Source organism: Syngnathoides biaculeatus, chromosome 23, assembly GCF_019802595.1.
Source record: "Syngnathoides biaculeatus isolate LvHL_M chromosome 23, ASM1980259v1, whole genome shotgun sequence".
Classification (NCBI taxonomy): Eukaryota; Metazoa; Chordata; class Actinopteri; order Syngnathiformes; family Syngnathidae; genus Syngnathoides; species Syngnathoides biaculeatus.
The window spans coordinates 14,774,555-14,797,442 of NC_084662.1; the positions used below are offsets into that span (position 1 = coordinate 14,774,555).

The following is a 22,888-nucleotide window of genomic DNA, read 5'->3' on the forward strand; positions in this document are numbered from 1 at the left end:
TGGTAATAACTGGCACATTCCTATGCCCTGGTCTCTCCAGTAAAGTTAACTGATGATTTGGCATGTGTGAGCAATGTGAGCAAAAAATACGCATCAATAAAAAGATAGGCATCAATAATAAAACAGATACACATCGATAATACACTTCACTGTAACCTTAGACGTAGGCAGACTACTCGGGGGGGGGGGGAAATCTACGCAAACATGGGGGAGACCATTAACTCACCAAAATTCAAACCCGGATCTTTTAATTGTGACGTAGATTTGCTAACCGCTAAATCAATCTGCTGCCTACACGCGCTTCATGTATTTTCTTTTTTTTTTTTTTTTTTTTTTTTTGGTTTAACTGAAGCCAATTCTCTCTTCTAACCTTCCAGTTTGCCGACCTCATAAGCACGATCCAAGCCGGTTATCGGCTATTAACATGGTTAACACGCTTTGTTGGGAAGCTCCCCTGGAGTAACCTAGCTAGATAAATAGATAGATCCATGTTTGTGGAACACCAAAGTCTTTGGCCTTTCGGAGGTGGGGGTCATTTACAAATAAGGACAAAATCATTTTGAGTGACAGGGACAAATGTGTCTGCCGCCATTCAACACTGCAATATCCTTTGTCGCTGTGCATGTGTGTGTGCATGTGTGTATGTTGCCCCCTCTGCCCTTGAACCTTTATCAAATTTCTCTAATTATTTCATTATGCAAATGAGTCACCATTATTTCATTAGCTCGGCAGCCAATCACAGAAGCTGATTAGGAAGTGATTAGCATGCAATCGTTTTCTCTCCCTCGGTGTCCTTGTGAATGGAGTAATAGGCAAGGGACATAATGACCCATCTGGATACAAGTCCGTGCTTGTACTTTTAAAATTTGCTCAAACCTGTTCTCCATTAAACCATGCATACATGTTGTTTAAATGTACCTTGTATTTAAATGAAATGGATGTCATACACTTTCTTTTCCCTTCCAGGAAATTTTAGTGGTGTGTCATTCAATTTCAGTGTTTAGTTTCACTGAGTGTGTCTAGGAGGCCCTGTAGCTCAGTGGTTAGAGCACTGGTTTGATAAACCAGGGGTTGTGGGTTCGTATCCCACTGGGGCCTCCACTCCCTGAGAAGGGTTGCGTCAGGAAGGGCATCCGGCGTAAAAATTGTGCCAAACATATGTGCGTTCATCTGAGATGACACGCTGTGGCGACCCCGAAAGGGACAAGCCGAAAGAAACTTACTAGTTTCACTGAGTGTGTCTGATTGTTCACTATCGACATCAAATGGCAGACAAGGCAAACATGTACACGGTAAATACTATCACAGCCCCGCACTTGTATAGTATAAGTTGGTGGGGAATTATCTCGTCAATGCCGCACCATCCGGTATTTCTCTTTGCCCTTTGTGTTCCAATTTGAGGTGCTTAAAGCACACCTTTTGACTTCTCATGTAGTATAACATGAGCTTGCCTTCTTTATGATGTGAAAATGACCCGTATACAAGGATGAGAATTTGCCGCGGATTCGCAGAATTCTGAGTTTTTCAGCTGAAAATGTCATTTTTGTGAAACGTGTAGATTCGTTGAGAAAATTTGGAGGAGTAGGGGTTGTGGGGTACGGCTTGACGCAGCGCGAGGCTGTGATCAAGACCGGCCGCCAGCATCTATCGGCAACGCTCGTCGTGAAATTAGTCACAGCTATGATAGCGTAAAACGGGATTGCTATCTTTTTGCATTAAATTTGGTGTTTATAATAACGACAACATTCCGATTTCCGGCATTGTTTTGGTGGTCTTTTGTCGGTATTTTCACTCTGATATAAACATTTCATAGAGAAGCATTCTGTTTACTACAGCATAGTTATAACTTATGGACATACGTACGCATATGTCATTGAGCGGTCTGTACATTTTCCAGTATGGCGAAAGTCTTCGAGCGAAAAGATGAAGATCGTGCCAGGTAAATTGATAAAAACCATGGGGTAAAAAACTGTTTCAAATGGGCATGCCTTGAAAAAAAGTGTAACCGTGCAGATAGGAACAAAAATGGTATCAACATGTCTAACCGAACACATACAAAATGTGGACGTTCCCGGCAAACTGCTGTGCAAAAAAATATCCAGGAGCATATCCAAACCAGGAAACACAAAGGTATGTTGGACATGAATTTTTCAAATATTATATAATTGACAACTGTTAATACGATTAGGCCTATCTGTAGGACTGGCCCTGTAGATCACGCATTGTATCGCTCACTTTTATATTTCATGATCTCCCTCTTGAGCTCTTATATTTATATAAACAAATTACTTGTGTACTTATTTCTGAAGTATAGCTTGTAAGCTCAGTAGCCTATTTGATATAAATTTCACATAGTCTACATATATTTTTATGTCTGAAGTTTGGCAAAATTATTTTGGTTGTTTGGACTCATATTTTAAGTTTTCAAAATATTATGATTGTCCTGTATTTACACTGTTAGAAGTAACCAGAGGTCACCATTTAACAGTGTGTTTTATTAAAAAAAATGTGTGCCCAAAGCCCCCATTCCCCCACCGCCCCCTGAAAGCAGACATTATCAATGTTTTTCCAGATTGGTCATTCTCATCCCTGCGTATACAGTGCATCTGGACACTATTCATATTGATTCACTTTATCTACATTAGTATGTTAGTCTTATTCCAAAAGTGATTGAATTAATTTTCCCCCTCAACATTCCATACACATTACCCCGTAATGAAAAAAAAAATGCTGTTGCTTTGAAGCTCCAGTGACTTCAGTGTCATGCATCATTAATAAATGAAAGATGTTTGCAACTATCTGACTAAACTGACCAGTTGGGGTCGAAGAACATTCGATAAAGTGACAAAGAACCCAGTGGTCACTCTGTTAACAACACACAACACTGCTCTGTGGAAAGAGGAGAACCTTAGACATGGACAACCACTATGCAGCAACTCATCAATCAGGCCTGAATGTAAGAGTGGCAAGACGGGAGCCACGTCTTAGTAAAAGCAACATCATAGCTGATCTGGAGTTTGCCAAGGCCCCCTAAAGGGACCACGGGAGAGAAAATGATCTAATCTGCTGAGACAAAGATTGAACTCTTTGGCATGCCAGACATCAGGTTTTGAGGAAACTCATTACTTGGCTTTACCATCCCCACAGTGAAGCATGGCGACAGTGACAGCATCATGTTGTGTGAATGTTTTTCAGGAGCAGGACTAGGAAATGAGGCACGATTTAGGGAAAGATAAATTCAGCAATGTACAAAAGACATGCTGGATACGAATCTGATCCAGAGCGCTCTTGACCTTAGACTGGGGCGACAGTGACCCTATGAAAACAGCTAGAATATGAATGTAGTGGCAGCTTCAGGACAACTCTGTGAATGTCCTTGAGTGGCCCAGCCAGAGTCCAAACTTGGATCCTGTTGAACATCTCTGGAAAGATCTGAAAATGTTTGTGCACTGAGGCTCTCTATCCGGCCTAATGGAGCTTGAAAGCTGCTACCAAGACGACGAGCAAAACTGCCCAAAGATAGCTGTGCTAAGCTTGTGGCATCATATACAAAATGACTTGAGTCTGTAATTGCTGTCAAAGGTGCATCAACAAAGTACTCCGCAAAGGCTGTTAAACTTCCGAGAAATTTTTTTGTGCCATACCGCTTATCCTCAAAAGGGTTGCGGGCATGGTTGAGTGTATCTCAGCTATCTTTGGGGGAGAGGGAGGATACACACAGGACGAGTCGCCAGCCAATCGCAGGGCATTTTCTGTATAAACAACCATTTACATTTCTTAGTTTTTGATTTTTACATACACATTGGGTTATTTGGTGGTGTATAATTTTGGTTCTTGTTTTACAATATGTCCGTAATATATAATGTGGATAAAGGTTGCTGTGAATACTCTCCAGATGCACTGTAAATACCTCTCTGACAGTGCTATGTTTGGTTCCAATAGATTCTGTGGCTATACCTTATAAAGTAACCAATGCAGGCACATGTTCATGTCTTGTAAGTCCTCAGACTCAAACCTATACAAGGTTAGTGATGTCCACAGCCACTTGCTGTTACTATGGACTCAAAGCATGATGTGCACACTTGGCTGTTTCCACGCATGCAGAGAATTTTCAGACAGCAAGATGTAAACTGACACACACACACACACACACAGACGATGGAGGGGGGGGGTTGAAAAAGTCTCGGAGTTGCGCACACACCCACATACATACGCTTGCATTTCAAGCATCAGCAGAATTTGGGTCCAAATTAAGTATGAGTTTAAGGCACCAAAAAAAATGAGTTTTGTCAGTGGTGCATTACATGCCCTCTGCACAAAGTGACATTCTCCACGAGGTAACTCGCTGTGACAAAGACTTAACAAAACTGAACGGAACTGGACTAAAATGCACAGAGCCGGGCTGGTTTTTACGAAGAATGCCAAGAGGAATGTGATCCAATGGGTCTCCGAGGCCATGAGTCACAGCCAGCCATACAGCCAGCAGCCGAAAGGAGTCACTTAGTTTGACTTTAACGTGTTTCTCCCGCGGCAGCGGCTGTCTCCGCTTGGTCTTCTACTGTAGCTCCCACTCAAAATCAGTGGGGAATCTCAAGGCCTGTCGTTTTGCTCTGTGTCATGGCATGCAGCAGTTCGCTCTAGGACAAAGGTAGCTGTAGTGCTAACCTAATACTTAGATGTTCATTGCTGGAAGTGCTGGTTGTGTGTCATCATGACATGTTCTTGGGTGCATATATCAGAGTTTACCTGCAGTTTGGGATATCAGAGGAGCATGTGTAGTTTAGAATGAACTCAAACCCAGCTGACTTGGGGTATATCCTGGATTGGTCCCTGCATATAGGGCTTACCAAACAAATCACAGGTTTTAGAAAAAACATTTTGCTTCTCGTGAGGAAAGAATCCAATCAAGACTCGGCAGTCTTCTTTTCCTTTTGGCTTGTCCCGTTAGGGGTCGCCGCAGCGTGTCATCTTTTTCCATCTTAGACAATCTAGTGCACCTTCCTCTCTAACACCCACTGTCCTAATGTCTTCCCTCACAACATCCATCAACCTTTTCTTTGGTCTTCCTCCCACTCTTTTGCCTGGCAGCGCCATCCTCAGCACCCTTCTACGAATATACTCACTCTCTCGCCTCTGGACATGTCCAAACCATCGAAGTCTGCTCTCTCTAAGCTTGTCTTTCCAAAATATCCGACTTTGGCTGTCTCTCTAATGAGCTAATTTCTAATCCTATCCAACCTTCTCACTCTGAGCGAGAACCTCAACATCTTCATTTCTGCTACCTCAAGTTCTGCTTCCTGTTGTTTCTTCAGTGCCACGGTCTCTAATCCATACATGATGACCGGCCTCACCACTGTTTTGACTTTGCCCTTCATCCTAGTGGAGACTCTTCTGTCACAAAGAACACCAGATCTCTTCCGCCAACTGTTCCACCGCGCTTGGACCCGTTTCTTCATTTATCTCCAATTTCACGATAAGACTGAATGTCATTTGCCAAAGAACAAAAGAAATGAATGGCAAACCCTCCACTGCAGTGTGATGACAGACCTCTGAAGAAGAAACATGGCCTTGAATTCTCCTGTCATAATGCAGAGTTTTAATTTAAAATAGTAGTAACAGTAGTGAGAAGGTTTGGGTTGGATACTTGGGGAGATTTGACAACTAAAACGGAAGAAAATGCACACCAAATGCAGACTACCTTCTACAGACGCAATAGTTGCAGAGAACACTGAGCCATTTGGACAGCCTTAACGTGAAATTAAGATTGTTTGCGTGCAGTTTTAAGAAAAAATGTTTTTTTAATCTTCTGCTGACCAATGGATCATTGTGATCTGAAGACCTAAAATTATTAGTCATGAAATCATCAATCACCTGTCGTTTGGTCCCTTGAAACCAGATTTTGGATGGCAGCCTTTAAGTCTCTTTATTAATTTGTGTCCTTTAATTTTATAGTAACTTTTGAACTGATTATCATGATAGCTACTGTTATCTTGTATCTGGTGTCGACGTGTTCCAGCTCCTCTGACCAAAAGGTCAAGAGGAGTCGTCTAATCTTGGAACCCACTAACAATTAGAGACTTTTATCAGATGGTACTCGGCTTTTCTTTGTAATATGCCCCAGAGCCGTGTTATTAACACAAACCATGCATGGCTGGAAGGTCAATGAATCAGATAGCTGGTTTGAAATCAGTGTGGCATTCCTATCAGCACATTGCTGGTACAAGCCGTGTATCATCGCGAGTTGATTGGGTCTGCTGGCCACTAGGGACAGGCAGCGTCTCTCTGTATTAGAGCAACTTCTTGTTTTTATGGGGGGGAGGGGAGGGGCCTGTAGCAGCCAGCTCACACACGCGTGCCTAAAGGTGGTGGTGATGGGCTTAGATGATCCGCTGAAGGCTGATGATGGTTGAGTCAGGGGTAATTCTGCCTAACCTTGATGGATGACTGTTGGAGCTCCGCACTCACTCCTGGTGCTTTATTAATCACCTCAGTCTCCTGAGCATTGAAATATTAAATAGCATAACTCTTCTAACGTTTTTGTAAACTACAAATGGCTTACTCAAGCAAAAAAAAAAAAAAAAAAAAAACATTTTAATGAGTCTGTGTCATTCTTACAATTTCTCTGTTCACCTCTGGCATATCAAATGCTAAACTTTATGACTTTTTTTCCATCCCTGCGTTGAACTCAACTTGTTTCTGTTGCAGGAAGCTGCACATTTGATGAGGGCTTCTCCCAGTGTGACTACCAACAGGATCCCTATGACGACTTTGACTGGATGCACATCAACACCCAGGAAGTGGCCTACGTGTCCCCATACCTGCCCAAAGGTAATACTCTTAATTGTGGAACTGTTTTCAAGATGGCATTCATAATTGCTATAATTAATAAAAAATTCTAATGTAGCTCTGTCGTTACAAATATTTTTGTTACTCAAAGATTTGATCCAATATCTGTCATCGAAATTGGCAAACTGATCGATTAATTGATCTTCAAAAATTCGGTCCATTGTGAGGAAGTGATTTATTAATCACGTCTTGAAATAATTTATTCACAAATAAGAGAACCATTGGTTATTTTTAACAAATTTACCCTGTCCCAAGAACAAGATGACATAAGCTATCAAGTTTTGCTACCTCCTTGCAAACTATCATTAAAGATACTGTACACGGTAGGTGGGAAAATATCTTTCTCTAGTATTTTCTCCCACTAAAATAATCTAGAAATATTTCAAAAATTGTGAATTGATTGCTACTTTTCCCCATAGTCAATCAAGTAAATTGTGGACCTCGATAGGGTCAGTCAGCAAGGGTTGAGTCCAGTTTTTCACCCTGAATCTCAGAACTATGAAAGTGACATACGAAATTCTACCTTAGTGTGTAATATGGAATAAGACGTATGCATAAAATAAAATGTTTTTCTTGGTATTTATGCAAACATTTTAAATGAGATTCAATACTGAGACCACCTAAGGCGAAAAGTCATCATCTTTTCTCCATTTGCAAATATGGGAATGTTTTCGCTGGCCATCAAATGCATGATTGAAGTCAGGTAGACATTTCTGGTAATTATGTCATATTTTTTATTTTTGTAATATTTTTTGCTTGTCTCACTAGTAAAAGCATCGTCAGACATGCTTCTACTCACATTCCCTGTTGCTCCTATGTAATCTGTTTTTTTTTTTCCATGATGGTGATGATGAGGGGGGAATTAATTTTTTCTGCCTCGGGGCTGGGGGTCTAATTAAGAACAGGAGGTCATTAATCAAAAGGGGGGAACAGGGAAGGTTGCCTACTTTACAATGTTAAACGTGAAATGTTTTAACAAAAAAACACGCGTGCAATGTTGAGTACTAGCTTTGCATGCAAATAAAAAAACCAGTAAATTTTCATTTATCCATTTTCAAGTCTTTTCCTATTCTCATCTCACATCTCACTTATTTGTCCTGTTGTGCTGGCAAAGATTGTTACTTTATCAAGACAGTGTGATGCTGTTGTTTATCGCTGTTGCTTATCATTATGAAAGCCTCAATCTCCCTGACATTTAGATAAAGGCTCAGGCTCTTGACAATGATTTTTTTTTTTTTTGGGGGGGGGGGGGTGAGGGGGGGGGGGCACTAAACACATTTCCGCCTCCTGTGTATTCCGGGGCATGCTTGTGCAAATGATGAAGATGCTTTCCCAGTGGTGAAAAGAAAGATTGGGAGCCTTGAAGAGGTTAATTAGAGAGCCCATAAGCGCACAAGTAATTCCATGAATTTAAGAAATTTAGCCGATGGATCAGAAGCACGGGGATGACGGACTAGGGTGGAGATCCTCACCTAAATTTGATGTGACAATATTATCATGAGTGGCAAACAAGAGTGCCGTGAAGCGAAAACAAGTTTGGCCAGAGTGACTAAAGATCCAATATTTTGTGATTTTTCTTATGATTTCCAAAAGATTTTTAATTGCAACAATTCTTATGCCCGTGAGACTTCAAATGCTGTGTTTGGGCAAAAGGAAAACAAAGTAGAATGGAAGAAGAGAAAAGAGCCTAAGGCTCAGAATTTATTCAAACGTAGAAGCCAACAATGACATAACAAAGTAGCTTTAGCGCTCAGACTTGTGTAAGCATGTGAAAGCAGTCCAGATATAGGCGGCGTGGTGGTGCAACTAGTTAGAGCGTTGGTCTCACAGTTCTGAGGACTCGGGTTCAAATCCCAGCCTCGCCTGTGTGGAGTTTGCGTGTTCTTCCCGTGCCTGTGTGGGTTTTCTCCAGGCACTCAGGTTTCCTCCTACATCACAAAAATATGCATTAATTGGAGGCTCGAAATTGCCCTGAGGTGTGACTGCCAGTGTTTTTTGTCCTTCATTTCTATGACAACATTTTTTGAAAGCTCATGCATTTTCCCATGTTCAGATTGCCGTATCTTTTCAAATAAATTAATAAATGAGGTAATACTTTCACACTAGCTAACATGTTTCATGGCATAATAATAATTAATATTATCCATCCATCCTTTTTCTTAGCCACTTATCCTCACAAGGGTCGCAGGGAGTGCTGGAGCCTATCCCAGCTGTCAACAGGCAGGAGGCGGGGTCCACCCTGAACTGGTCGCCAGCCAATCGCAGGGCACATAGAGACAAACAGCCACATTCACAATCACACCTAGGGGCAATTTAGAGTGCCCAATTTATCTTGCAATTTTTTGGGATGTGGGAGGAAACCGGAGTGCCCGGAGAAAACCCACGCATGCACGGGGAAGAACATACAAATGACACACAGGTGGGTCTGGGATTGAACCTGGGGCCTCAGAACTGTGAGGCCAACACGTTCCAGCTGAACCACGGTGCTGCGTATTATTATTGATTTCAGTTTCCAATACTAGTTCATAAATTTCATATGTAAATATGATGAGTCAAAAGATTTTTATGATTTCCCATTCATAACAACCCACTGAGGGAAAGTGTAACTACGATGCGGCCGGCGACAAAAACAAGTTTGACACCGCTGCTTATTATTATTATTATTATTATTATTATGTGGCATCTCGTGAGTTCTAGCATTGAAGAAATTTTGAAACGAGTGCTGTTCATAAAGATAAATAAAAGGCATTGAAAGCCAAACCCACATCCATATTTTTGTACAATGTTTCCCTAAAACGTGGATTTTGAATTTTTAATTCTGTGAGGGAGTGGGAGTTTGAAAATTCTATTTAATAGAAATTGCTTATTGACATTAACAGCCCAGGAACTTCAGTCTCATCAAACTTTACACTTAAAGAAAAGGAAGTTTTGTTGTCTGTGTTCCTCTTTTCCTTGTAAAAGTCATCTTCAATATCCTTAAACTTCCAGTTAATGCAGATCGATCACATATTTAACAAATTTTCACAAATGGCTGTGTTCATCCCCATTTTTTATATTCGGAATTCAGTTCTTATGCGACAATAGTATTTAAATCCCACATATATTTGTCCTAGTTATTAAGTACCATTTTTGCTTTCCGGCCACATTGAGCAGCGCCGAAAGGGTTTTGGCAGCATTTCCAGTGGTGATAGAACTCATCCATGCAATCGCCACGGGGGTTGGCGTTGGCACACGCCACCCCAGTGGGGTTGGGCGCTACGTCGGCTGGCGCCGTGTGCACGGTGCCAGTTGAACATTTACGGACAGGGACTCTGTGAGTCACTGGACTAAAGTAGAGACTATTGACTCATGATGTTGTCAACGAGCTCCACTTGAAGCGTATTTGGCTTCTCGTCACGTCTTTTTTTGTCATCTGTGGAGGTGGAGGGAACAGGCTTATTACTGCAATAGAGCTGATTATTTGTCTCCTGAACATTGTTTCATCAATTTCTTGCAATGCCGTAATTTTCCACACAGGCATTGCTCGTTTGAGATAAGAATATAGGATGAAGAGGACTTGCATTTCTGTACCTTTTAATGAACAACTTCGCTTGGGGTATTTTCAGGCTAAACATTCTTTGCCGCTCTGGATCCAATTTGAACAGGTGCACACAAAAACCAACCGGAGTGCGTTATTGTTACATTGAAGAAAGGCGTCTTCCAGCTTAACTCCGCTGTTGTTGCTGTGATGTGACATATCTGGGTCTTAAGTCTGTCTCGGGGGTATTTTTAGCCTTGTTACTTTGTGTCGTCATTCCATTAGTGTCCATTTTTGACATTGGCAGTTCAAAGACAACAGCCATCTAAGAAACTGGCAGATATCCGGTGTCACAATGTCTGTTCTTTTAGTTTCGTTTTGTGAGACTTTTTGTCATGGTTTTGCCAAAGATAAGGTCTTGATTTTGTTACATAGCAGGGGCGGGGAACCTTTTTTCCCCCATCGCAGCTATTTATCTTGAGAGTTGTGTCGTGGGCCAGAGCAAATGGATTTCAGGGACCGTATATGGCGCTTGGGCCATTGGTTACACACCACAGCAATGATGATAATGACAAATGTTCACCCATCAATTTTCTTTAAAACTTGTCGTCATCAGGTTTGTAGGTGAGATATGTCTGTAGCTATCCCAGATGAATTTCACCAGCTAATTACAGGGTGCATAGAGACAAACGACCATTTGCACCAATGGAAACTTCAGTCTTCAATAAACCCAACATATATTGTACATGGGGAGAACCTGAAAATTCCACACGCGGAAAACCACAACCAAGACACAAATCTCAAAACTTTGACTCTGGCATGTCTAAGCAAAATCCCAACATGCTGCCATCATTGCTGCCGATGATAATGTTGGTTGTAGACTATTTTTCAAATCTTTATACAGTAAACTTGAGTTTTATTGCATTTTGGGCTTCATCCCCTTGCAGTTGTGACCTGCCAAGGCCTAACCAAAATATATTCTTTTTCCTGTTAAAAAGTGGCCATAATTTTGGTTTTGCCAGGCAGTGATATGATTAAGTGAAATGTTATAGCTTCCCATGAAATGCGATATGACATATCTGGGACTCTGACTGATACATATATTTTTAGCTCGCACACAGTCTTGGCATCTTCACTGCACCTCGTGTCAATGTCTGAGTATCTGTTTGATCCCAGAAGGAACAGCAGTGACACCTATTGCATGTTTGTGTTAGAGAGACTAATATTAGAGTTTCTGAGAGGTCCTTTTCCGGGCCTTGTGGAAGCCTTCTAGTTTGGATGAAGTTAGACTCCGCACGGCTGGTGACTTTCACAAGCAAGTAGGATTATTCGTTAAAATAAGTGCTAATGAGAGACACTACTGTCAGGGGTGTGTGTACAGGGAAGAGACGAATCGAGAAGGGTCAGCGATTGGCACATTTGATGCAATGCAGACGTGTTTTGTGCGCATCGGTTGAAAATGTGCGACTGTTTGCCCTTTTATTCTCGTGGAGAACAATGTCTTGTCACTGTATTATCGGAACACTGACAGATAATCATTTCTCTCCTATAGGCAATTGTAGCATTTGTATTGGGAGTTTTCTAACTGGCAAATAGAATTAACTGGCTAAAATGAAGTATTGTGGTTACACAAGTGGAGCACAGATGGAATGGTTTAAATGGCATATTGTGCCTGCTGAACGCATCGACGTATACAGTCACTATGAAACCTATGAGACGTCTGAATTGAATAGCTAAAAAATGTGGACCCATTTTGAAGAACGTGGTATGTTTAAACAGCAGATTATAGTGGAGATTCAAGTCTCACATTTCATGGTATTTCACTGCAGAAATATGTGTTAAACTCTAAGCTGATTATCGCACCATCTGGATACGCTCTGTCGTCACTCCATATGTTTTTTTCCCAAAGTTACTGACCATAAATACCGTGTATAATAGGATACACGTTTGACTAAATTTCCTTGGTCACCAACGAAGGAACCAAACCCGAATTAATACCAGCACAGCCGTATCTGAATGTTGTAAACTATTTCAACGCCAATGTCATGTCGAACAAACCGCTAACGAGAAGTGCCATAGCTTCGTGGCTCTAGCTCAATTTCTGATTGCTGACATCATGCCATTCTTTTGAAAGCCAACGAATGACTCAACACGATTGTTGCCAGATGCAGCGAAGTTCTGCACTCGCCTAAATTGCTTCAAGATGATAGTCGACTGAATTCTTCATGGGCAATTAATGAATTATCCAAGTATTGTGCCCATCGCCAATTCAACCAAAATATTTGAGGTTGATTTAAGAAAGCTCAACTACTTAAACACGTATAAACATGTTTTAGCTGTCTGAAACTAGATTAAGTTATCAATACATAATTAACGCGCAAATATTATTCAAAACACAATTGTCACTTCCTCTGTCCCTCACAGCCGCAAATACGGGTTGTGACACTTTTTTTTTCTTGTTTGTGTTATCTGTTACTGACATGCTGAGAAAGGCCCAAAGTAGTTGAAAGCGGTGCTTATTATTGTGCGCCAAGACCAAATGAAATGAGAGGAGAGGAAAACAGATGGGTGTTGACAACAATTGAAAAGAAAACTACTGACTCAAAACTGCTTTTGAAAGTCTGAAATGGATGGTCAAGAAGGTAAACACTTCCCAGGGGCCTCCCATAGTAAATCTTCAAAGATAATTGTCAGTATGGGTTTCTTTCACGGCCACGGCTGTTTCTTGGGGGAAAACAAAACGCACAAAAAGACGATGACAGGAGTACACAGAGTAGATTTGCTTGATGGGTGCATTGTACTACAGTCAAAAGGGTGGCACGCAAAAACTGCGAATCAATAGCTCAAGCCTTAACGCTTGATGTACTTTTGTTCAGGTTCCTACATGTATGTGGACGTGTCTCAGTATGAAGTTGGTGAGAAGGCCCGGTTTCAGCTCCCAGTGATGAAGGAGAATGACACGCACTGCATTGACTTCAACTATCTACTCACCAGCGCTGATGGCTCCAGTCCCGGTACACTCAATGTCCTAGTGAAGGTACTGAATATGTGGAAATTGTCTGAAATATTTTTTAGTAATTATTCTACACTGTCAACCATTGTCTTATCCATTTAAATAGTAGTTTTGAAACTGTTTTCCTTCCATTTGAATGCAGGTTAACAAAGGTCCCCTGGCCAATCCTATATGGAATGTTACAACATACACCGGTAACACCTCTGACCATAAATCAAATTATCATGTGATAAACTTTTCTGACACCATTGTGACACTTCACCCCGGACTTTTGTGTCATTCCAGGTAAAGACTGGCTGAAGGCCGAGCTGGCGGTCTCCACCTTTTGGCCCAACGAATATCAGGTGAACGCCCTCCCTTATTCTGTGCGAGCAAAAGTATTGGCCACGATACCTACAGGAAGCAAAGCAAAATGGTCTTCTTCTTCGTGCCTTTCACTCTTTTGAAAAGGCCTTTTAAAAGATTTTTGCATGTGTGATTTTTTTTTTTTTTAAAGGCCCAGTAAAATGACCCCCAAAAAATGTCATGTAAATTTGACACAACACAGAAGAGTATTGTTGACAAGCCTGCCAAATTAGAATGAAAGAAATTGCAAAGTACAGTAAAGCCTCGGTTCTCGAATGTCCCTGTTTTCGAACAAATCGTTTTTCGAACGGAAATTTCAAGATTTTTTTGCTTCTGTTTTCGAACGAAAATCGGTACTCGAACAACCCCGACAAAACAGGGAAATAACACATTGCGCGCGGCCAGACCAGCTGAGCCACGACATGCTCTGTTGTGAATTCCCATGCCGCTGAAAAAAACAAGAAATAACATAATGCACGCGGTGCAAGCAGCTGACCCACCCACGACACGTTTTATTGTCAATTCGAACGCCCCCCGAAAAAAAAAAATGGAAATGACAACACGCACAGCGCAACCAGAACACTTATGTTATTTTATATAACGCACCCTCTGTACACAGACATGGTAGTGACGGTTTTTCTTCTTATCGAGAACTACCGTATTAACCCCCAATCATGGCTCCAAAGAAGGCAAGTTGCTTGTTTAAAGTTATTCTGCACTTTTGTTAATAAAAGTTTACAAAGCTGGGGGCTGAGTTGCTTCAGATACGGGAATGCACTCCCAGCCTAGCGTACTCTACTACTAAAGCATACATTTTAAGCAAAAAATAAATTAATGTATTGGCAAGGACATACAAAAAACACTTTCCTGGTTTGGGTTGGGCAACAATATTCCACCATTTGAATGAGCAGAACGTCCAAATCAAAGAGATGCATAACTAGATCATCAATTTGAATCACATTTCAAGCCCTTTCCAAACATTTACTTGAATTGTGTTTTACCGTCAAACCAATCTTGACAACGGATAATGCCTTGATATGACTAAAATCGTCCTTGTGGCTCTTAAAGTGGCCTTGTCAAAATGCCAATGCATGGATAAAACTGATCAATACGCGTGCCCACAGACTTTTACTTTATAGTTCACATGGACACACAGTCACTCAGCACGACTTAAAAAACAAACCGCTCATGCTTTGAGGCAGGCTGCTGATTTATTTGTGTTGACTGAGGCTCAGGAGGTGACGATGAGGCAAGAAAGACGTAGTGAGAAGCGATTGGGGGGGGGGGGGGGGTCGTGCATGTACGTCCACTTGCATTTGTGTCAGCAAGTGGGACACCGCTGCTTCATCTTTTATGTTTTGGGGGGGATAAGACAGTCTAACTACAACTATTACGATATTCACAATGGAGTAGTTTAACACAGTTATCTGTATATTTTTACAATTTTTTGGGTCACAGTTAGTTGGCACGGCCTGTGCTTGTTCAAATAGTTGTAGGGTGTTGTTGACATGCATGTGGCAGATGATTGTCAGTGTCAGGGCATGCACACACACTTCCTGATTAATATACACACCCGTGGGACTCAATCATACTACTGTAAAGTGAAGGGTGGAAGAATCTGCCAAATGACCCATCTGGTGCCCCACCTTACCCCCCCTGGGTGACCGCGAGAGAAGAAAGCCGGCATGAAACGCACGTGTCAACACGTTCTAATTGAAAGTAATCAATTCTTGTTTGCGGAGGGCTTAAGGATGTTTTTCAGGGTATGAAACCGGTTCTTGGGTCCGAGGTTATGACACCGCCATCTCATGTTCAAACACGCCTCTGTTGGCATTAAAGCTCGCGTGGTAATGAGGCTGGGGAGTGGCGGTGCAACCCGCACAACACAAATGTGAGAGATTTCACTGATTTGTATATTTTAGTAACTTTTTTAACATATAAAGTAATTTTGGCACTGTTAATGTATACAGAATATTGGATAAATCACCATTTTAAAGTAGTTTTGCTTGTGTGACCTTGAGGAATCACTAGTATACCAGACAGCTTGGAAACCATGCTTCATGACAGACCACCTAGAGTTTTTCTTTCAAAGCTTATTAAAAGTTTAGTCCACTTATTATGCTGAAGTACCACAGTGCAATTTACAGAAAAGGTATCAGTTATCATAAAGTATTTCAATTGGAGTGATTGCTGCGTGCAATGTGGGAAGAATGATAGGATAATTGGCAGGGGAGCGTGGAAAATGTCAGGGGGGGGGGGGGGCAGTTCATGGATGCTCTCACGGGTGATGGATGACACCAACTGGTTCATTCGCTCAATCATTTGGAAGCAACCCTCTCTCTTATATTCAACACTGTGCTCCTAAAAACGGTGAGCAAACACATGTAAGTGCGACTCTAAGAGGAGGAGAAATGACTAAAATTTACACCCAAATTACATTGAGTGAAAGAGGTGATCCAGCCTGCTGGCAATGGTCTTAATTAAATTCTCACCACAAAATTATCATTGACCTCGTCTTTACCCCGTTTGACTGGCCGTCGAGAGGGGCAAAGAAGAGGAGCTTGCATTGCTTTTCCACGCATACCCCCGTTTCCTCCCATATTCCAAACACATACGGGTCTGGTTAATGGACCTTTCTGATGGTGATTTTAAGCTCCGCCCCCTTAGCCAAAATGGCAATTGAACAGAACATGTTTGAAGTCGATTCTCTTATCGCGTGAACTGGTTTGCCAGCCAATCGCAGGGCACATAGAGACAGACAAACAGTCGCACTCAAAATCACACCTAGAGTGTCCATTTAATGTTGCATGTTTTTGGGATGTGGGAGGAAACCCACGCAGGCACGGGGAGAACATGCAAACTCCACACAGGTGGGGCCACGAACAAACCCGGGTCCTCAGAACTGTGAGGCCAACGCTTTACAGCTGTGCCACCGTGCCGCAGTAAAACCAAAATATATTTAAAAAAAAAAAAAAAAGTTTTGGAGCATGACAAAATAAAATCATCAAAATCTTCTGTTCCAATGTTTCCACAAAGATCATTTTATTTTCCTTCTGATGTATTTGACATGTACATGCATCGTGTTTTAAAAAGTGTATTGTGTCTCAATAGCAGTAGAATGTGTCAAATTGGAAGTTGCATTGGCTCTACAGCGTGGCCAAATGTACGTAGTTTGGGGGGAAAAATGTAAGAATGAAATGAAATGGGAAAGGATAATGACGGAGGGATGGGAGTTGAATAAGAAGCACATAAATATAGGTTTCATTCACCCCCATTGCATTGGCATCATTTTTTTTTCTTTTATCAGCCAGGTATTTTATGTGTACCAAAGGAGATTACTGTGGTCCAACAAGCAGAAACATTCATCTTAGAGCGTTGTTAGACTGAATATATGAATCTAAGCAGTCGTCATATGCTTATCTATACCTCCTAAGGGGGTCTGACAAACTTTACCTCGTTGCAACTTTACCTAGATCTATCTCTTTGAAATGGAAATAGCAACAGGCCCGCAATCTAATAACGAAAGTTTTGCCAACATCTTTAAATCAGAAGTGCAATATCAATTTGTCTTTTTAACATTTCAACTTTTTTGTTTTTTTTTTTACAAGGATTACTGTCATTGTAAATCCTGCATATTGGAACCTCCAAAGTCGAACAAAACTCAAGTGTAAACCGAACTGTTGAAAAATTAAAAATGAATGAAAAGTACTCACCCTTTTGAAGAAACATGACAGGCATACTGGAGAGGGAACACGAAGAGGTTTACAATACTTGGCTTGTGGCATGTTAGAAGCTTTACTGGGGTTAATTAAAATTTTTGTACCGTGTCATTTCTCCTCTGCTATGTGGTATAAACTTTAACACATTTCCACCAACCCTCTGTCCATAGGTCATATTTGAAGCGGAGGTTTCGGACAGGAAAACCGGCTTCATCGTTATAGATGACATTCAGGTGCTCAGCTACCCATGCGGTGAGTCATTAGCATGCCAGCAATTAGTCGTAGTTCGCTGAGTCGACGCTTATAGCTTTGGCCACTAATTAGACCGAACCGGGGATGGTTTCTGTCGCAGTCGAGCGGACAGATAAGTGGGAATGAGTGGAAGGTGACTTGGCCGAACGGGGGGGAAGACAAGTTGTAGTAAACGAGAAATAAAACACAGCAGTAACGACTGCAAGATGGAGGGAGAGAGAAATGGGATGGGGGACCAAAGAGAGTGAAGCGGGAAATGAAACGATATTAGGTCAATCATGGAGAGAGGAGATTCTGACCACTCAGCTGTCTTTCTCTTAATACACACACACACACACACACCCTGAACAGTAGCTGTCTTGTCCCGCGCTGACAGGAAAGTGATGAGGGTCGCGCTCCTTTTTAAATTCACGTTACGTTCCAAAGCTCTTCCCCTCCTCGCTGTTTCCGCACTGCCAGAGGCCTCCTCCCAAACCACTTGTCCGGGTGCGTGAGATCTTCTAAAGCCGTGGACGGGCGTCTGCAGGGCGCCGACGGAGAAATGAAAACAATTACGGCCATTTTTTTTTTTCGGCATCTGTCTAGTTGCGGCATTGAACGGCATTTTGGCTTGGCCCGACCTCCGGTAGATATTATTGACTTTGAGTCTTAAAATGAAAATGCACACCGCATCGGAGTTAATCCCCCGGCTCTGTTTGAGATTGTCAAAAATTATTCGGTAAAGTGACCTGGAAGTGGTGTGAATATTAAGAGAGGAGCAACTCTCAATAGAGAGAAACAACTTCCACAGTGGATGCATTCATTCTCACAGCTGCAATTCTGGATACACACACACACACATGCACTGACAGGTTTGTGTGTGTGTACGTCTTTTTGTGTGTGTTCAGCTGTTATCTATGATTGCAATCACCTCCCTAGAATAAAAATAGCCTCACAGCCTCTTTGGGGGTTCAAAAGGCTTATTCCATACCTTAGTGCGGTGCTTAAGTATTAGAAGCCGGGACAGTGTGACAGTGATCTTACCAGCCGGTGGCAATTTTGGGGCTCAAGCTCCTTCTGACTCCTCTAAAATCTAATCGTAGTAATAGTGAACATATCGCCATGGGCTGGAAAATGTCTTAAAATGTATACGTCGTTTGTACCTGTGCTGCCCTTGTAAGGAAACGGGAAGCTCGCCACCGAAAGCAAAAGTATAAGAACAGAATAACTGATATTTGCAAAGAGTTGAACTATAATGCAGCCTGGATGCGTTGCTTATTTATTTTTGTTTTCGTCAGATAAATCCCCTCATTTCCTGCGTCTTGGAGATGTGGAGGTGAACGCCGGTCAGAACGCCACCTTCCAGTGCATTGCCACTGGACGGGATACTTCCAACAATAAGCTTTGGCTTCAGGTAAAGATGCACGTTAGAATCGGGGAAATTGTCGTCGTTACTTATCATTTGATTTGATGTATTTCACACAAGTATTTAATATAATTAGAAGTTTATTTCTGTGTTAGTAATGGAATTGCATTGTAAATTGTTGAGCCACATAGATGCTTCATTGGTGGTTAATGGGCATTGTCCATCCATCCATCCATTTTCTTAGCCGCTTATCCTCACAAGGATCGCAGGGAGTGCTGGAGCCTATCCGAGCTGTCAACGGACAGGAGGCAGGGGTACACCCTGAACTGGTTGCCAGCCAAACCCAGGGCACATCAGACAAACAGCCGCACTCAGAATCACAACTAGGGGCAATTTAGAGTGTCCAATTAATGTTGCATGTTTTTGGGATGTGGGAGGAAACTGGAGTGCCCGGAGGAAACTCACGCAGGCACGGGGAGAACATACAAACTCCATACAGCCGGGTCCGGAATTGAACCCGGGACCTCAGAACTGTGAGACCAACGCTTTACCGTGCTACCGTTATGTACTCTATACCTTCCTAAACCAGACACACGGATGCTCCATTAATGGTTAATAGGCATTGTATGTTTCTTAAATGACAAGTATAACGAGAATCTATTGAATACACGTGCACACACACGATACACGGTAACACACATTTGAAGAGAACACTGTAAAACCACAAATCCACCGCAGGCCATACATAACGGCAACTAACGCGATTAAGACTTTAATAGCCGTTGATTTCATTACAGCTCGATTGTAGTCATGACCTTCAAACGTGCTGTCAGTGAGGATGCTGTGCATGTGTGTCAGGGCGTTTCTGCCCCGACACCTCGATCGAGACGGTTCACCCTTTGCCTGTTTCCATCTCTGCTCTCTAGCGGCGAAACGGAGAAGACATCCCCGTTTCTCAGAGGAAGAGCATCAACCACCGAAGGTTCTCCGCCTCCTTCCATCTCAATGAAGTCACCAGTCAGGATCAAGATCTTTATCGCTGCGTCACCCAGTCGGAGCGTGGCTCGGGGGTGTCCAACTTCGCAGGTCTTATCGTCAGAGGTGAGTGTTTATCGAAACCTTGTTTCCATCGCAAGGGTGCTGCATATACCGTAATTCCCGGCCTACAGAGTGCACCTGGTTACAAGCCTCACCGAGTACATTTGTAAAGGAAATACCATTTGGTACATACATATGCCGGAGCTGTGTAAAAGCCGCGAGTGACCAAATTAAAACCCACATTGAAACACGAGATATTTGCAAAGAAAGACGGGACACAGAAAGAGTTTAACGCTAATGCTAGCACTAACGCTAGCACTGTGCTAAAGATAGTGCTAAAGCTAGTGCCGTGCTAGCACTAACGCTAACAGGGCTGGTTAAAACAAAACTTACAGGTAAATATCACTTAGACACGCCGGTAACACAGCAGTAACACGCCAGCACGCTGAAGATAGCGCAGCGCTAACAGGGCCAGTAAAAGTCACTTCCTCGGCACATGTATTCCAACAGTCTCATTCTTACCTTTTCCATTCGAGTGCCCCCTTGTGGCCGTTAGAAAAAATACACACATTAACAGCATCACCGCAAAAAATGTCGTGGCTAGTTGGCCGGAAATTACGGTAATAATGTTGTGAAATAAGTAGAAAACTACAGTCCGGGTAGGGGAATCCTGATCCAGCACCAGGCACTCCAGAGAGACCCAACATTTGGTTCACAAGCAATTAAAAGACAAACGTTTCCTTTGAGGCTAAAGAACAGCAACATAGCATCTGTTATGGAATGTTGAGATGTGTCAACGCTGGGCAGCATTAGTCTGATCAATACCACACAGAAACAGATTCATAACATTCACATTATAACACATAACATCTAATAAATAACCAGTAATCTCATTATTGATCAGTGAAAGGTTGCACATGTATCTACCATGCGCGACTTTTTTCACACGCTTTCAACCCTGCGGTTTATGCGGTGATGCGGCGCTAGCGTTAGCGCACCCGGTTATAAGCCTCGGTACACAGAAAGAGTCTTAACGCTAGCGTGGCTAATCTACACTATCACATGCTACTAAATCCTGCATGAACGACCTCGTGAGTGAAAGTCGCTGAAAAATGTAAAGATTTTGAACATAACCACATCGATCACTCTTAAATCACCAGACCAAATCTCATCAATATTGAAATTTTTTTTGACGTGGAACTCAAGACTGGCATTTAGCGATCTTTGCCTGATAGAGTATATGCGGCGCAATATTGACTAACGGGGCCAAGGAAAGTGTGTGTGTGTGTGTGCGTGTGTGTGTGTGTGTGTGTGTGTGTGTGTATGCATCTACTTTATCTGTCATGTGCAGTTGACATGTGGTTAATAAGGTGTCAGCAACGCGTTTGCCACAAGATTCTTTATTCATTCACATTGAATAGCTCACGTATTCAGATTATTTCCCAGGGAGGGCATAGAAACACACACAGCCTAAAAGCTGAGAGACATTCTAGAGTGACAGAAATGGGGGCGGCGAGTAGAATAGAGGTAGAGAAGGTGAAAAAAAGAATGTTAAATGTAAATATTCAGCTCATTATCCACAGAATATACCCATATCGGAATGGGGACGGTGCCTGAATATGTAAACAGAGGAACAGTCTCATATTTATTATTCTGCATACGATACGGGAGCGGCAGAAGAAACCCGGTGAATATGAATATTAACTAACTCAGATGAATATGAATATTAACTAACACAGATAACAGTTTTTGCAATGTCCATCCCGGCGCTTTAACTTCGTGGCAACAAGCAAATTGAAGTTGAATCCCAAGAAAGACTGACATACATTTAAGACCCAGATTCGTCAGATCGTTAGCCAAATATGCACTGAAATTATTTGTTGAATGAAGAAAAATAACACAAGAAGAAGTGCTGAATGAAAAATATTTGCGCCTTTCTGAAAGATCCTGGCAACATCTACACTATAAATGTCGTTAAAAGCAGGATATCGCACAACTAAAATTAGTCGTTCATCAATTTCCACTGGAAAATCTTGTATCATTTTTAAATTTTAATGATAACACAGCTGCTTGCAGTTGTTTGCCAGTCTTTTACCCACTAAAATGAATAATAATTATGCACCCCAAAAAATTAATAGCCACAGCACAGCCAGTGAAACCAACAGAACAGACGACACAAATTGATGGTGTTTTAGTTTATATACTGTTTTCCTTTTTCATATTTCTGTCTTCAATAAGGTAAAAAAAACTACTGAAAAAAAACAAAACATGCCACACAGCAGGAGTCTTGTCTAATCATAACTGCCACTCTTCCGAATAATGATAATGATGAAAATATATCCAACTGCAAGGCCCGAAATCAAGCTGTGCAAAGATGCGTGCTCTCAGGGATATAGGCAAAAAAAAAAATGAAAAAAATGGGATTAATCCCATCTGGATGTGTGAAAGGTATCACAATAAAGAAATGATGGAGGGAGGCTTGTGTGAATGTAGAAGGGGAGCCACTTCATGTTTATTGAGAATATCAAGACGAGAAGCAGAGGGAAATCAAATAAATCTTCAAAAAAAAAATACGTGCAGTTTGGATATGTATGCAGGATATAGATATATGGACAGAAGTAAGCTCCATTAATGACTTTTTTCTTATCTTAACATTCATCTCCGATTAAAATACATATCCCATTGTGAAATCGGCACGGGGGGGAGTTTGTGGAATTTAAGATGGGAGAAAAGAATCTATGCTTATCTGGGAAAACAGAAGAAAGGAATGCAGGTGCGTTGACAGATATGACTTGTATACATGAAAAAAATGT

General features: G+C 41.8%; 1 protein-coding gene across 9 annotated transcripts in view; it reads left to right on the plus strand.

Moving 5' to 3' along the window:
- The window catches only part of ptprk (protein tyrosine phosphatase receptor type K), a 104,545-nt gene that overhangs the window by 33,729 nt on the left and 47,928 nt on the right, over window positions 1-22,888 (plus strand). For all 9 annotated transcript variants that reach the window (XM_061811377.1, XM_061811378.1, XM_061811381.1 and 6 more), the window contains 7 exons: window positions 6,706-6,828; window positions 13,240-13,400; window positions 13,519-13,570; window positions 13,662-13,720; window positions 17,611-17,692; window positions 18,970-19,085; window positions 19,964-20,138. In XM_061811377.1, coding sequence (XP_061667361.1) covers window positions 6,706-6,828; window positions 13,240-13,400; window positions 13,519-13,570; window positions 13,662-13,720; window positions 17,611-17,692; window positions 18,970-19,085; window positions 19,964-20,138 — 768 coding nt within the window. The remainder of the gene's footprint in view (window positions 1-6,705; window positions 6,829-13,239; window positions 13,401-13,518; window positions 13,571-13,661; window positions 13,721-17,610; window positions 17,693-18,969; window positions 19,086-19,963; window positions 20,139-22,888) is intronic.